General features: G+C 41.6%; 1 protein-coding gene across 1 annotated transcript; it reads left to right on the top strand.

The window, feature by feature from the left end:
* Positions 1-3,280: 3,280 nt before the first annotated feature.
* LOC6648815 lies at positions 3,281-7,798 on the top strand. Its single transcript, XM_023179111.2, has one exon. It carries the CDS (start codon positions 3,337-3,339, stop codon positions 7,399-7,401), a length of 4,065 nt encoding a protein of 1,354 aa, XP_023034879.1. The 5' UTR covers positions 3,281-3,336; the 3' UTR covers positions 7,402-7,798.
* The last annotated feature ends 4,855 nt before the right edge of the window (positions 7,799-12,653 follow it).

Raw genomic sequence — 12,653 nt, forward strand, 5'->3', positions numbered from 1 at the left:
ATTTTGTTTGACCTTAAATTCTGATTTCATTCGATTGTTACTTAATGTTAGTGAAAAGTTTTGATATATTAATTTATAACGTTCAATTGGTTATTCTATTGAGATGGTGTTCTGTAAATTTCGTGGGCATATCTCTAATGGGTTTTTTTTAAAATGAGTTTTGATAAAAAGCCCCGAAAAAAAGACACATTTTCAAATTTTGTAAAATTGATCGTGCACCTTTGGACTCAAAGAAAAAGTTTTAGATCTAGTAAAATTAAGATAAACTGCATATCTCGATCTTTTCAATTTGGCCCAGGGTCCAATATGGACAAATTCAATTTTGTATGGATATTTTTGGTCTCTCTGCTTGACTTCACTTTACGCCACTAACACACACTAAAATATAACTACACTTGAACTATGAAAGATAGTGAATTAAATTTCCCGTCGAATGAGATATTATTCATCAAAATCGGATTAAATTTTGTTTTTTAAAGAGGTGTTTTCAACAGCCCAACTATTTCCCTCTCTTTCTACTTTCTGCCGCCACTATATAGACTTAAGTCTATGATTTCTATTTGTTATATTCGAACTAACTGGTGAATTGAAATATAAATATTAGAAATTTTATAAATGAAACAAAAACCGTGAAGGCTTCTTAAAACAACTTAACACTAGGATTTAGGTATTAAAAAAACGCTAACTTAGATTTCGAGGCTTATTACAAGAATCAACAAAAATATAACTGCATTATAAAAAGTTAGATTTAACAACTGAAAGGTTATTTAAGAGCTTTATAAACTAACCATCATTGATTTAATGATTCATTAAGGGCGATTGACCTATTAATAATAATTAAAATTAGCTAAATATTTTAAATAGAATTTCCTACGGGTTTCTTTTTTTTTTTGAGCAAACTACGTCCTGAAAGTGATTTGGCTATACAAATGGAGCTCTATGTCCTTTAAAAAATCTCAGATCTAATTATTTTGAAAACAATGCACCTCCATTTCCTATGAAAGATCGCTAAAATTAGTTAATTTGTATAACTAATGCAAAGATATTGGAAATTCTAAACGAAACGAACTTATACTAACAGCTTTTCCTAAACTAAGTCTGTCCCAAACACAGACAACTTGTCAGCTTTAAACAGAATTGACTGGAATAAAGAGAAAACTTAAGTTTAGCATGTGACCCCCAACACAGTAAATAATTGTGACGAACAGAAGCATAACCAAAACATTTGCAGAATCAAAGAACTGAAATCTTAAGATGAAATTAAGTTTTTGTTAGCTGTTACTTAAGGGGGGTTTCTACCTTGTGTTATAAAAAATTCGACACAAGGTATTGAATTTTCGGATAGATATATGTTTCAAGAATACTGTGTAAAAATTTCAAGTAGAAATCTGTAAAATTACGAAAGTTGTCGGCCGTTAAGTGAAGCGGTGTCAAGCTACGCGCAAATTTTTAAACGCGTTTTTCTCAAAACTACATTTTTGGAGCTCATGGAAGTTCTACAGGGCGCAAAATTCACCAATCGCTATGAAATATTTTACACATATTCTTTAGGATATTGTTTAGCGCTGGTAGTAGAATTGGCGTAAAATATTAAAAAATGTTAATTTAAAAAATTAATTAGTAACGAAAAATAGTCAAAAAATCATTTTTTTCATCCTTTTTTACGAATTCTACTATCAGCGCTGCGGAAAAGTGTCTTGATTAAGAAAAGTTTTTAATTTTTCGATTCAGACTTAATTTGCGAACGGTAGGACTTCCATAAGGACAAAATGGGGATGCCATTGAAAAACTCCTCCCCCCCCCCCCCCCCTTTTTCACGGATCACCGAAAAAAAATTATTATACATAGAATAAAGTTTTCCCAACAACTGTGAAAAATTTCATTCCTTGATCTATTATACTTTTCTCAAAAAAAAATTCTTACAAAAATGCGCCTTTTCGGCCCAACAAGGTAGTCGGCCCCCTTAAAATGTGACTTCGTTTTGTAATTGTTTAAACTATAGATACATAATAGGACATAATGTATTAAGAATCGACCCTGAACTAAAGTTATCATTCAGTTTTAAACTTGGGCATAGAAAGACAATTGCCAATTGTTGTTTATTTTTTAGGGCAATTTGATTCAATGTTTTTAGTAAAAATTTAAAAGAAGCCTTGATCGCACACACACACACACACACACACAGTTGTTAAAGTTGTTCTTTTCAACCATCATCATGGGACTTATTTGTTGGTACATGGAGTTGGCAATCGCGCGATCACGAGCCCCATAGTACTTACTTCTTCGACTCGACTAGACATCGAGATCGGCTCTTGTGCGGCGCAGAAGAATGTGACATGGAAACTTCAAGTGGCGAACGTTCGAAGACGACAGGCACGAAGAGGAGAAGTTTTAAGTTTTTTTTTTTTTCTGCGTCTTCGCACTGGCACTGGCACTGGCACACTCGCCTTGTCCGTCCGGCTGACTGGCTGGTTGGTTGGTTGGTCGGTCGACCGGCCACTCTACGCACAGACAATGTCTTGTCACGCTCCCCCGCTCTTGCCCACTCTATAACTGCTGGCTGGTGTCCCCGCCGTCGTCTTGTCGTCTCGATCTTTGTGCTGTGTCGTGGCTGTCGCTGTCGCCGTCTCCGTTCGTCGCTTGCTCTCGACAAAAAAAAAAAAAGAAGAAGTGAAGTGTCCACTCAGAATTTGTCACATCATTATTCTTATTTTTCTTTTAAATAATCATATGTGTACATACATGGTTGATGTGCGCCTGGGAGGTCCGATCAGAGGTCTCCACTTCGTTAGGGCATTTTCGATGGAACTCCTCGAGCATCTGTGCTCGAGCAGTGGACAATGTTTCCACCTGAATGGTGGCATTTTTTGAGTACCTACACACACATACATACAAATGTATGTATGAATATGTGTGTACACTTATTCGTGCAAACATGCAGAATCAGAGTAGAAAGGGGCCGATATTGAGAGGTTTTTGAAAGTAATGGTAAAAGGATTTGGGTTAAAATGTGCATACAATATTAATATCAATAAATCGATCGATTATTTATAACATTATTCTAACTTTACAACGACCAACTCTCAGATAGCATCCCAAACTCCTAGTTAATCGTTAATTCGATAATTATCAATTACTTGTAGAATAATTTTTATTAATTGTATTTTCTTGTTTTTTTTTCTTTTTATCTTTGCAGTCCAAAAGTTGCAGTATTTTAAACGACGACATCGAACATCAATATATATATATATATATATATATATACTTCTTCCTATATCTAGTCTAAACTGTATCGTCAGAAAATATATCAATTAACTGTAGTTTGTAAGCCGCTTGATGAATATTGGTCAAGAGAAGAGTCCGCATCCGCAGCAGCAGCAGCCGCCCAACAGCCAAAGCCCGAGCCCGAGCCAAAGCCAGAGCCCGAGTCACAATCACAATCACAATCATAATCAGAACAACCACAGCCACAGTCACAGCCGAATCACAGTCAGCACAGATCTGCACAGTCACAGTCCAACGAGTACCCAATTGGGTGGTGCCGGGGCCATTGAGTATCCCTATCAGCATTTGCTCGGCTATCGGTATCCGCTGCCCGGCCATGAGAGACAGCACCATCAACACCAACATCATCATCATCACCATCACCATCATCCTAATCACAATCACAATCACACAATTGGTCACAATCTCAGGCGCTCGACAAACGAGCGAATGAGCAGCCCTAGTCCCATACCCATTCCGATGGTGATGACACCCAGTAGACGCAGCTCGCCGCCTTTGCCGCTGCCAGCATCGCGTCATCACGCTCTCAATCTCAATCTGAATTTGAATCTCAATGCCAGCGGAGTTGCGGGTGGTGGACAGCCAACACTATCGCTATCGCCATCGCAATCAATGAGCGCTCACTTCTCCTCGTTGGCCCATGCCCAGTTGCATTTGCAATCGCAGTTGCATCAAAAGCTCTCGGCCAGTTACTTTCGCAGTCCGCCCTCCCCGACAGCTGCTGGTGGTCAGTCAGCGAACTCGACCAGTTCGGCCTCGTCACCGCATTCGGCCCAGTCGGCTCTCAATCCGTTGAGCGATCTTCAGAACATGCAACCCTTTGACTTTCGCAAAATGGCTGCCAATTCGGCCACATTGGGCGCCTTCTCATCGCCACTGCCACCCAGTCCCACGGACTTTGTGCATCATCATCAGCAGCAGCTGCAGCAGCAGGTCCTAGCACAGGCCCGTCGACGCATCAGTGAGGCGAGTACGCCGGGTGAGAAGAGCGCCGCAGTGGCTGCTGCAGCAGCGGCAGCCGCAGCAGCTGCCCAGAGCAATCAGTTCTTTAGCGCCATGGCCATGGCTGGACATACGTTACCCTATCACTTGCCACCACCGCCCCCACCACCGCCTCCGCCACAGCAGAGCCAGCAGCAGCAGCAGCAACATCATCAACAGACATCGTCACAGTCACAGTCACAGTCCTCTCGGGAAAGCAATAGAGAAGTGGTTGGATCCAATCCATCGGGCTCGGGGACTACAGTGGGGCCATCTGCACTTTCAGAACTAAGTCATAGACGTGAAACCCAATCACCGCCCTGTCACAGTCACAATCAATATCATCCGCATTCGCATTCGCATTCGCATTCGCACCACCAAAAGCCAGCAGGAGTCACAGTCGAGTCACAGGAGTCTTCATCTGGTGGCAAAGGTCGTCATTTGCCAAGTGCCGGTGACAAGTCAACTGGCAGCAATAGCTGCTCCTCCTCATCCGGTTCGGGTTCAAGCTCTCAGCATCAGCAGCGAATGACACGCATGGCCTTGGCCTCCAATCTGAGAGCTGGTCGCAAAACCCATTCACCGGGCAGCAAACGGCAATGGGGCTCAATGCCAGCCAACTTGGGCACACAGTTCATCAATCCAGTGACCGGCAAGAAGCGGGTTCAGTGCAATGTCTGTCTGAAGACTTTCTGTGACAAGGGCGCCTTGAAGATTCATTTCTCGGCCGTGCATCTGCGGGAGATGCACAAATGCACAGTGGATGGTTGCAGTATGATGTTCAGTTCTCGACGTTCGCGCAATCGTCACAGCGCCAATCCCAATCCCAAGCTGCACTCACCGCACTTGCGGCGCAAAATCTCGCCCCATGATGGACGCAGTGCCCAGCCGCATCCCTTGCTATTGCAGGCGCCGAATGGTATCATGGCTGGACTGGGACCATTTGGTAGTTTCCCATTGCTGACCCCGCCGCCGGATTTGCGTCACCATGCGATGGCTGGTGGTGGTGGGGGCACGGGTTCTTCCGCTCTAGAACTGAAACATGGGCAGGAGTATCTGCAGAGATCATATATGGAGAATGGCATATTGGCGGCCCGAGGCTATGAGGGACATGGCCAGGGCCAGCGTGGTCGTAGGGCAGCGCCTCTAGAGGCGGATGACGATGACGATGATGATGATGAAATTCTCGAGGTCGGCATCAGCATGCATGACGATGACGATGATGAGGACGACGACGTGGACGGAGTTGGAGATGCAGATGGCGATGATGACGATGATCCCGATGGCGATGGCATCGTTGTGGTGGGCGATGAAATGGATAGCATACCGGGCATCGAGGACAAACCTGGCAGTCATCACGATTTCATGCTGGACAATGATATCATCGATGAGAGCGATGAGCGGTCCACGTCGGCCATCTCCAGCCACAGCCACAGTCACCAAACCAAAGAGCAGCCAAGTCCCGGCAAGACGGACACAGTGGCGGATGATGAGATGGGCCAAGCCCATGGTCACGTTGGCGGATCGGCGGCCAGCAAACGAAAGCGTAAAAGCCAAAATCCCGTACGATGTACGGTTCAATCGGATGAGAATTCATGTGACAATTCCCTCGACTATGATGTGGCTGTGGCCGCGGATCTGTCCATCAAAAAGATACGTGTCAGCGGTGAGTCAGCCAACGCAAAGGCCAAGGAATCGGAGGAGGCCACGGAAGTGGCTACAAGTGAGTCGGCAAAGGCAATACCTTCGCCACCACTGACTCCGCATGTCCATGGTCATGCTCATGCCCCCGCCCAGGTTAAGTCAATGGCAGCGATTAGCATTAAAAAGGAACTGCAGGACGAAGGGGCTGCCATGGCCGATGGCCATGGCAAGGCGGAAGCTGAAAGAGAACGAGACGGATACGACGACATGGAGCTGGGTGCCACAGTGCAGGATCTATCGCTGGGTCCACCGCCGCCCATCAAACAGGAACCCATAGATGAAACGGCATTGGGCTATCATAATGATGAGAATCGTTATTTGCGCATTAAACAGGAGCTGCTTGGCACCCACGAAGATCACGATCAGGCGGATCAGGAGCATGGACGAGAGCAAGAGGAGCTGTCTAAGAGCAATAATAATAATATTCTGACTGATTTACCATCCACCGAATTGCTCAAAGCAAATGTGAATGGCGTTGGCCCCGAAATGGAAACAGATCGAACGGAAGTGGAGCCGGAGCCGGAGCCGGATCCGGAACCCGAACCAGAGCCCGAGGTGCCCATTGATCAGGAGAATCCACTCAAGTGTACGGCCTGCGGCGAAATCTTTCAGAATCACTTCCATCTTAAGACCCATTACCAAAGCGTTCATCTCAAATTGCATCACAAATGCAATATCGATGGCTGCAATGCGGCATTCCCCTCGAAACGCAGTCGTGATCGTCACAGTTCGAACCTCAATCTGCATCGCAAGCTGCTGTCCACCAGTGACGATCATCACGGCCTGCCCGCCGATCCTCTGCTCGAGCTGATGAACATTAACAACAACAAGGCCTTTGGTGGCCCTGTTGGAGCCGCAGCTGGCATACAGGCCGAAATATTGGCACGCCTCTGTGCCGGAGCCGCTCACGGTCTGAATGTGCCGCTCTGCTTTGAGGCACTGCAGCATCGTTTTGCTGTGGGTCAACCACCACCGTCTGCGGTGCCGCCGACGCCTTCAGCAGGAGCAGGACCACCATCTCTACCACCACTACCACCATCGGCAGCGGCAGCGGCAGCGGCAGCGGCGGCGGCGGCGTCTGGAGCCAATGCTAATGCCTTTATGGCTGGCGCTGATCCTCGTTTTCTGCTCAGCCATGGTGGCAATCCATTGTTATTTCCCGTTCTGCCTCGACTCTCACGTTTCCCACAATTGACCACACACATGATGGCGGCAAGCGGATTGAGTCCGTTCTGTCGTCGCACCTCCTCCGACTCGAATTCACAGCATTCGATAACGTCACCGGAACAAAAAATGCGTCCGGGCTCAGCATCGGCATCGCAATCGGGTGGCGGGTCGCCCGATTACAATGAGGATGCGGCGGCGGTGGCGGCACAAGTAGTGGATGGAACACGACCCAGCCAAAGGCAATCTCCTGATCGCATATCATGACCATGTACCTCGTACTATGCCAAGGCATTGGCATTTTATCACTAAGAAGATAAAAAAAACAAAACAAAAGGAATACATTTCGTCGAGGATGATCCCGCTCCCAAGAAACCAACCCTCCTCCCCCTCACCCAAGTGGAAGATACACACACACACCTACTACTATATTATATGTATTCTCATTCATGCTAGGACTACACCATTGCTCATTGTCATCGAAGGATCAAAACAAACAAAAAGGATCGCATCTGCTGCTTGGCTGCTTTGTTCGCCTGCGCTCATCAATAATATTAATTAATAATATTAATAATAATTATAATTATTATATACCAATCAATACAATTTTACTAGGCTAATGCTAATATAAAATATTAGATGGATCAACTAGCATTTTTTTCGATATACACATATATGTATAACTTATATATACATAAGTATTTAAACGAATCCCTATATATATATATATATACATATATATATATATTTATATAGTTTTTTTTTTTTTTTTTTTTTTTTTTTTTTGTGTACTTGTATTTAATAAAAAACTGTTGTTTTGTGTACAAGCAATTAAGAGAGAACGAGAGAGAGAGAGAGAGTGAGTGAGTGAAGAGTTGTAGAGAATTTTTTGTCAGTGTATAACAAGTATAAAATAAATGAATGAATAAATAACGATATATATTGTTAGTGATACTCGATTTATGTACATAAGTATATATCTATGTATTAGTATATATACTAAGCAGTGCAGTAAACTTGTAATATCTATGGTTCTACGTACATATAATTCTCGATAGATTTTTTTTTTTGCGTCTCTCTTCTTCTAACTGAAAAACCCTAAGTGTATTGTATATGTTAGAAAAAGATGGATAAAGAATGGAAGAAAGAAGAGAAGAGAGAGAGAGAGAGATAGAACGATGATGAAACGAGTCAACGACAAAACGCTTTCAAGGGAGAAACCAACAAAAACTGATTACCGATTACTGTTTATCGATTAATGTTTAATAATATAATGTTTTTTTTTTTCGTCTTAGAACCGAAGAACCGAAGTTTTGTTGTTTTCTTTTACACACACACACACACACACACACAAGCAGTGAAAAAATATCCTAAAGTAATTATATAGTGGGTTAGTTAGTTCTGATGCAGTAACCAGGCAAAATACCTTCAACTCATATTTAAGATATATATGTTTGCAATAAAAATATCAAGAAAATTCTAAAAAAAAACACACTTATTTTTTAACTCAAATGCTAAGTTTTTTTAGCAATTCGAATTGAATTTTTGCGTCTGGATATCTCAGGATCTGTTTAAACTGATAAGAAATGACAACATTTATGTCTTAATGTTCATAAAAGAAAAGCAGGAAACAGGAAATACATCCATGTACATCCAACAACTTAGAGAGTGAAATCGATCATTTTGGGAAGTAAATCGATATGGTATAACGATATTTCACCATTTAATAGTCTATCGGTTTTTGGTAATCAACAAAACTTGAAAGTCTAAAGGCAAATTTAGTAAGTTCCTGAAGTAAAAATCGTGGATCTTTCATTTCACGTCATACCAAAATAATGCCTTAAGAAGTGCTGGACGATGTAAGGTTTCCAATCGATTTTAGAACCAGAAGATATAAGCTTACAGCCTACTATTAAACCGATGTGGTCTTAAAGTGTGCCAAGAGAATCAAGCTGGAATTTTGTATTGGCAAGAATTTTAGTCACCAAATTAAATTTAAGCCATCTAAATAATGACTAATTAATAATTAATAGAAACTCGGTAATTTGTTTTCCTATAAAAATCAATATCATATTCAAATGGAAGTCTAAACTAGAGATAAACATGGCCCTGCTTTTTGAGGTCCTTTAAATACTCTTAGGCGTAAGTTTTCAGAAAGTTAGATCTCATTTTTTTTTTCTTTCATATTTAGAAACTTTGAAATCATAAGACAAGTAGGTAACTATAATATTGTAATCTTTTTTACCTTAATTTAATTGTAATTATCAACTAATTTTAGCATTGATTATATGGTAGGTCATAGCAATTATGAAGTTCTTTCGCAAAGTCTGATGAGTGGCCGATGAAAAAATCTTCATCTTTTGATTGACGTTAACGCAAGATTAGAGACATTTTCATGACGTCGAAGACTAGACATTGATTGCTTACAAATTTGAAACCTAATTGCCTGGAATTATAAGGTTTCGATCCAGCTTAGATTTTAAGCCACTTAAACTGATGGATAAAGCAACATTAAGGTGAGAAAGACGCTTCTATACATTCTTCTTTGACCATTCCGAAAGAGACTTTGGGTCAGCAAAATATTTCAAGGATTCAATATTTATACTTAAATTCGAATGTTTGCTCTTTAATAAGTATAGAAAGCATTTTAGATATAAAGGGAATCAAATTTATTTGTTAGTACACATCAGAGAAGGAGTTAATGACATTCAAGGCAGAGGGAAAAGTTATCTACTATAGGGAGAAAATGCTGACAATTTGCAAATTGCAAAATAGTAAAATGTAAAATGGTTGTTTTTTAGGAGGGTTGCTCCTGAATGGCGTTTAATTTTCTGGTTTTTCGTGAGATCGATTAAAGAAGCTCGTAAATTTAGCTGCCTCGGCGGGGGCGTCAGAGCGTCCAAATAAATAAGGTGCAACGTATGGGCTATAACAATTTCACATACGAATAAGTATATATATGTACATGTATAGGTACATATAACTATGTATATATGTAAGTAGGTTGCATCTGTATTTAGGTATATGTATATACTCCCCTATGAAGGAAGGAAGAAGGAAGGAAGGCAGGCAGGCAGGCAGGTTGGTCTATCTGTATATCTGAGTGTGTGAGTATCTCTCATGGATAGTGGATAGTGTGCGGTTGTCCATGTCACCCCTGGGTTTGCTGCACAATGGTGGCAGAGGAGGACTCCTTACCCCTATGTACATACATATATAGACTCTCACACACACATACAAGGAAGGCAAAAGCAGGCAGATGTAGATGGGGGATGGGGATGGGGGTTGTAGAGGGGGAGTTGGAAAATAACAGAGCCTTGGTGTGTAGTGCAATTTATTTAAAGTAACATTTTAGTGTTTCCTTCCGCTGAAATTCGTTCTCTTCCTTCCTGTTTTCGGGCAAGAGACTCTGGGCGCTCGCTCGGCCTGCCAGTAGTATGTAGTATGATTCGCTTACTGTCTTTGCCACTGCCTGACTCTGACTCTCTGACTCTCCGACTGTGGCTGTGGCTCGAGGAAAAACAACAGATTGTGGGCAAATAAAATTGCCACAATGTTATCGTTAAGCCTGCAGCGGACACGCAGAAAACCAGGCAAAAGCAACAATAACAGGCAAAATGTCTGAAAAGGCTAAAAAGAACATTGGGTATGGAGCAAACCGTATCCACCTTCATATGTTCATACATACATATGTATATATACATATGTACATACCTATCCCAACCCGTCGTCTTCCTTCTTCTCTTTTCCTGTATTCCAGTATTCGCTTCATATCCTTATACAGGACACAAACGTACCATATGCTTGGTATATACACACGTACATACATATGTACTTATCTGTTTACATATATGTACATACATATGTATTTCGCAATTTGCCACCATAATATGGTCGTTTAGTTAGGCGCCATTGAAAGGTGAAAAGTTGCATAATGCATATGGGTTATATGGGTTCCAATATATGTTGAAATGATTTTCTTTAACATATTTGTAATAAAGTCAACCGAAATGCAACTAAACTCAATCATCACATGATTATCTTAGGGCCAGCTTGAACTTATGTCCCTTAGATCCCTTAGATCGTCATAGATGTAAGAACCTTAACCTTTAGTTATCATTATTCCGTTGATCGATTCATTTTCAAAGTATCTGAGAAACCGTTTCGTTTGATTAACTGTGTGAGAGACGTATATAAATCCTTTTGCAAAAAGGGCTATGCATATCCTTGTTTGGCCCTATTCACGAGACATCATTTTGTTGGGTCTAAACAAACGTTTATTGCACTTATTGGGGTCGCTTAGAGTTTATAGTTACTATACCTACACTTACATTTCAATATGGAACAGGATTGCATTTCACAAAAACTTACCCTCACTGCGAGGAATGGGTTGAAAATTAAACTGGCCTTGGGCCTTGGGTCTGAGACTGATTCTAGTTATGGGTCCCCAGTCTAGGCATGTCCTGGTTGTGGGTAGTCGAAAAACTGATAATGTACTTACACTTTGCCAACTGCAAACTAATTTGTTTGGTGGGAGGTGGAACCAAACATGTCTATATATACATATATATATACACACCATATGTGTGTACAGTGAAGACTTTGGAGGTTAAAGTTTAAGAACTTTAATGGCCAAATGTCGCTCAAGGGAAGTTTTTACTGTACATAATTGTTGTATGTGTGTGGAACTCCCACCCATTCGAGACAGACAGATACATAGAGAGAGAGAGAGAGGGAGAGAGAGAGAGACAAGAACTTGATAAACATTTTAGATATTTTAGCTATATAGTTTAGATTGTTAGATTGTATAGAGAAAATTTATACCCAACCAATCAACCACACACTAGCAGACAATCACAAGGGCATACTATGTATGTAGATAATCACCCACACTTGTTAGTTAGTATGTATGGCTAAAACAGGATGTTAATTTATCAATCGCCCTCCCCTCACCTTTTCACTGTGATTACCTGCTCGATTTTTGCCCCGTATACAACTAATTTATAGCATGAGTCAACATTTGTCTAGGCAGGAGTAGACCAAATGGATCTAGATTTGAATTTTAGCAAGTTTTCTAGAATTCATCGCGAAAGATGTAAAGCCAGAATTTACAAATATTTGAGAGGGTTGATTAAACAAATCTGGTTCAATCTAAGCCAATCTGGGTAGGCAAAATGTGGGAGACGATGGTTGACATGGTTGGACGACAGAGAGAAGATCCTTAAGGAAAAAGGGCAGGTAGAATTAATCCAATTTAGAGTGCCACTCCATGAGCCATGGCTCACCCCGTTAATCCTACACAAAATGTTCGCGCTTTTTGATGGATATGAATGTGGGATCAATGAATGAATCCGACGGCTTTCATTGATCTGGGGCTGGCTAATCTGTGTGTGTGACTGTGTGAGTGCGTGGCGCAGGATATACCCATAATCCCCGTTAGATTGCAACTAGCATATATGGGTTATATATAGCCTGAACTGGATCATTCTATGTCACAGTCAACTGAAGACATCAAAGAA

Source organism: Drosophila willistoni (genome assembly GCF_018902025.1).
Source record: "Drosophila willistoni isolate 14030-0811.24 chromosome XL unlocalized genomic scaffold, UCI_dwil_1.1 Seg141, whole genome shotgun sequence".
In the NCBI taxonomy this organism is placed as follows: domain Eukaryota; kingdom Metazoa; phylum Arthropoda; class Insecta; order Diptera; family Drosophilidae; genus Drosophila; species Drosophila willistoni.

Excerpts from the sequence above, each read along its gene's own strand:
- LOC6648815 (XM_023179111.2), top strand. The coding sequence starts at position 3,337 with ATGAATATTGGTCAAGAGAAGAGTCCGCATCCGCAGCAGCAGCAGCCG.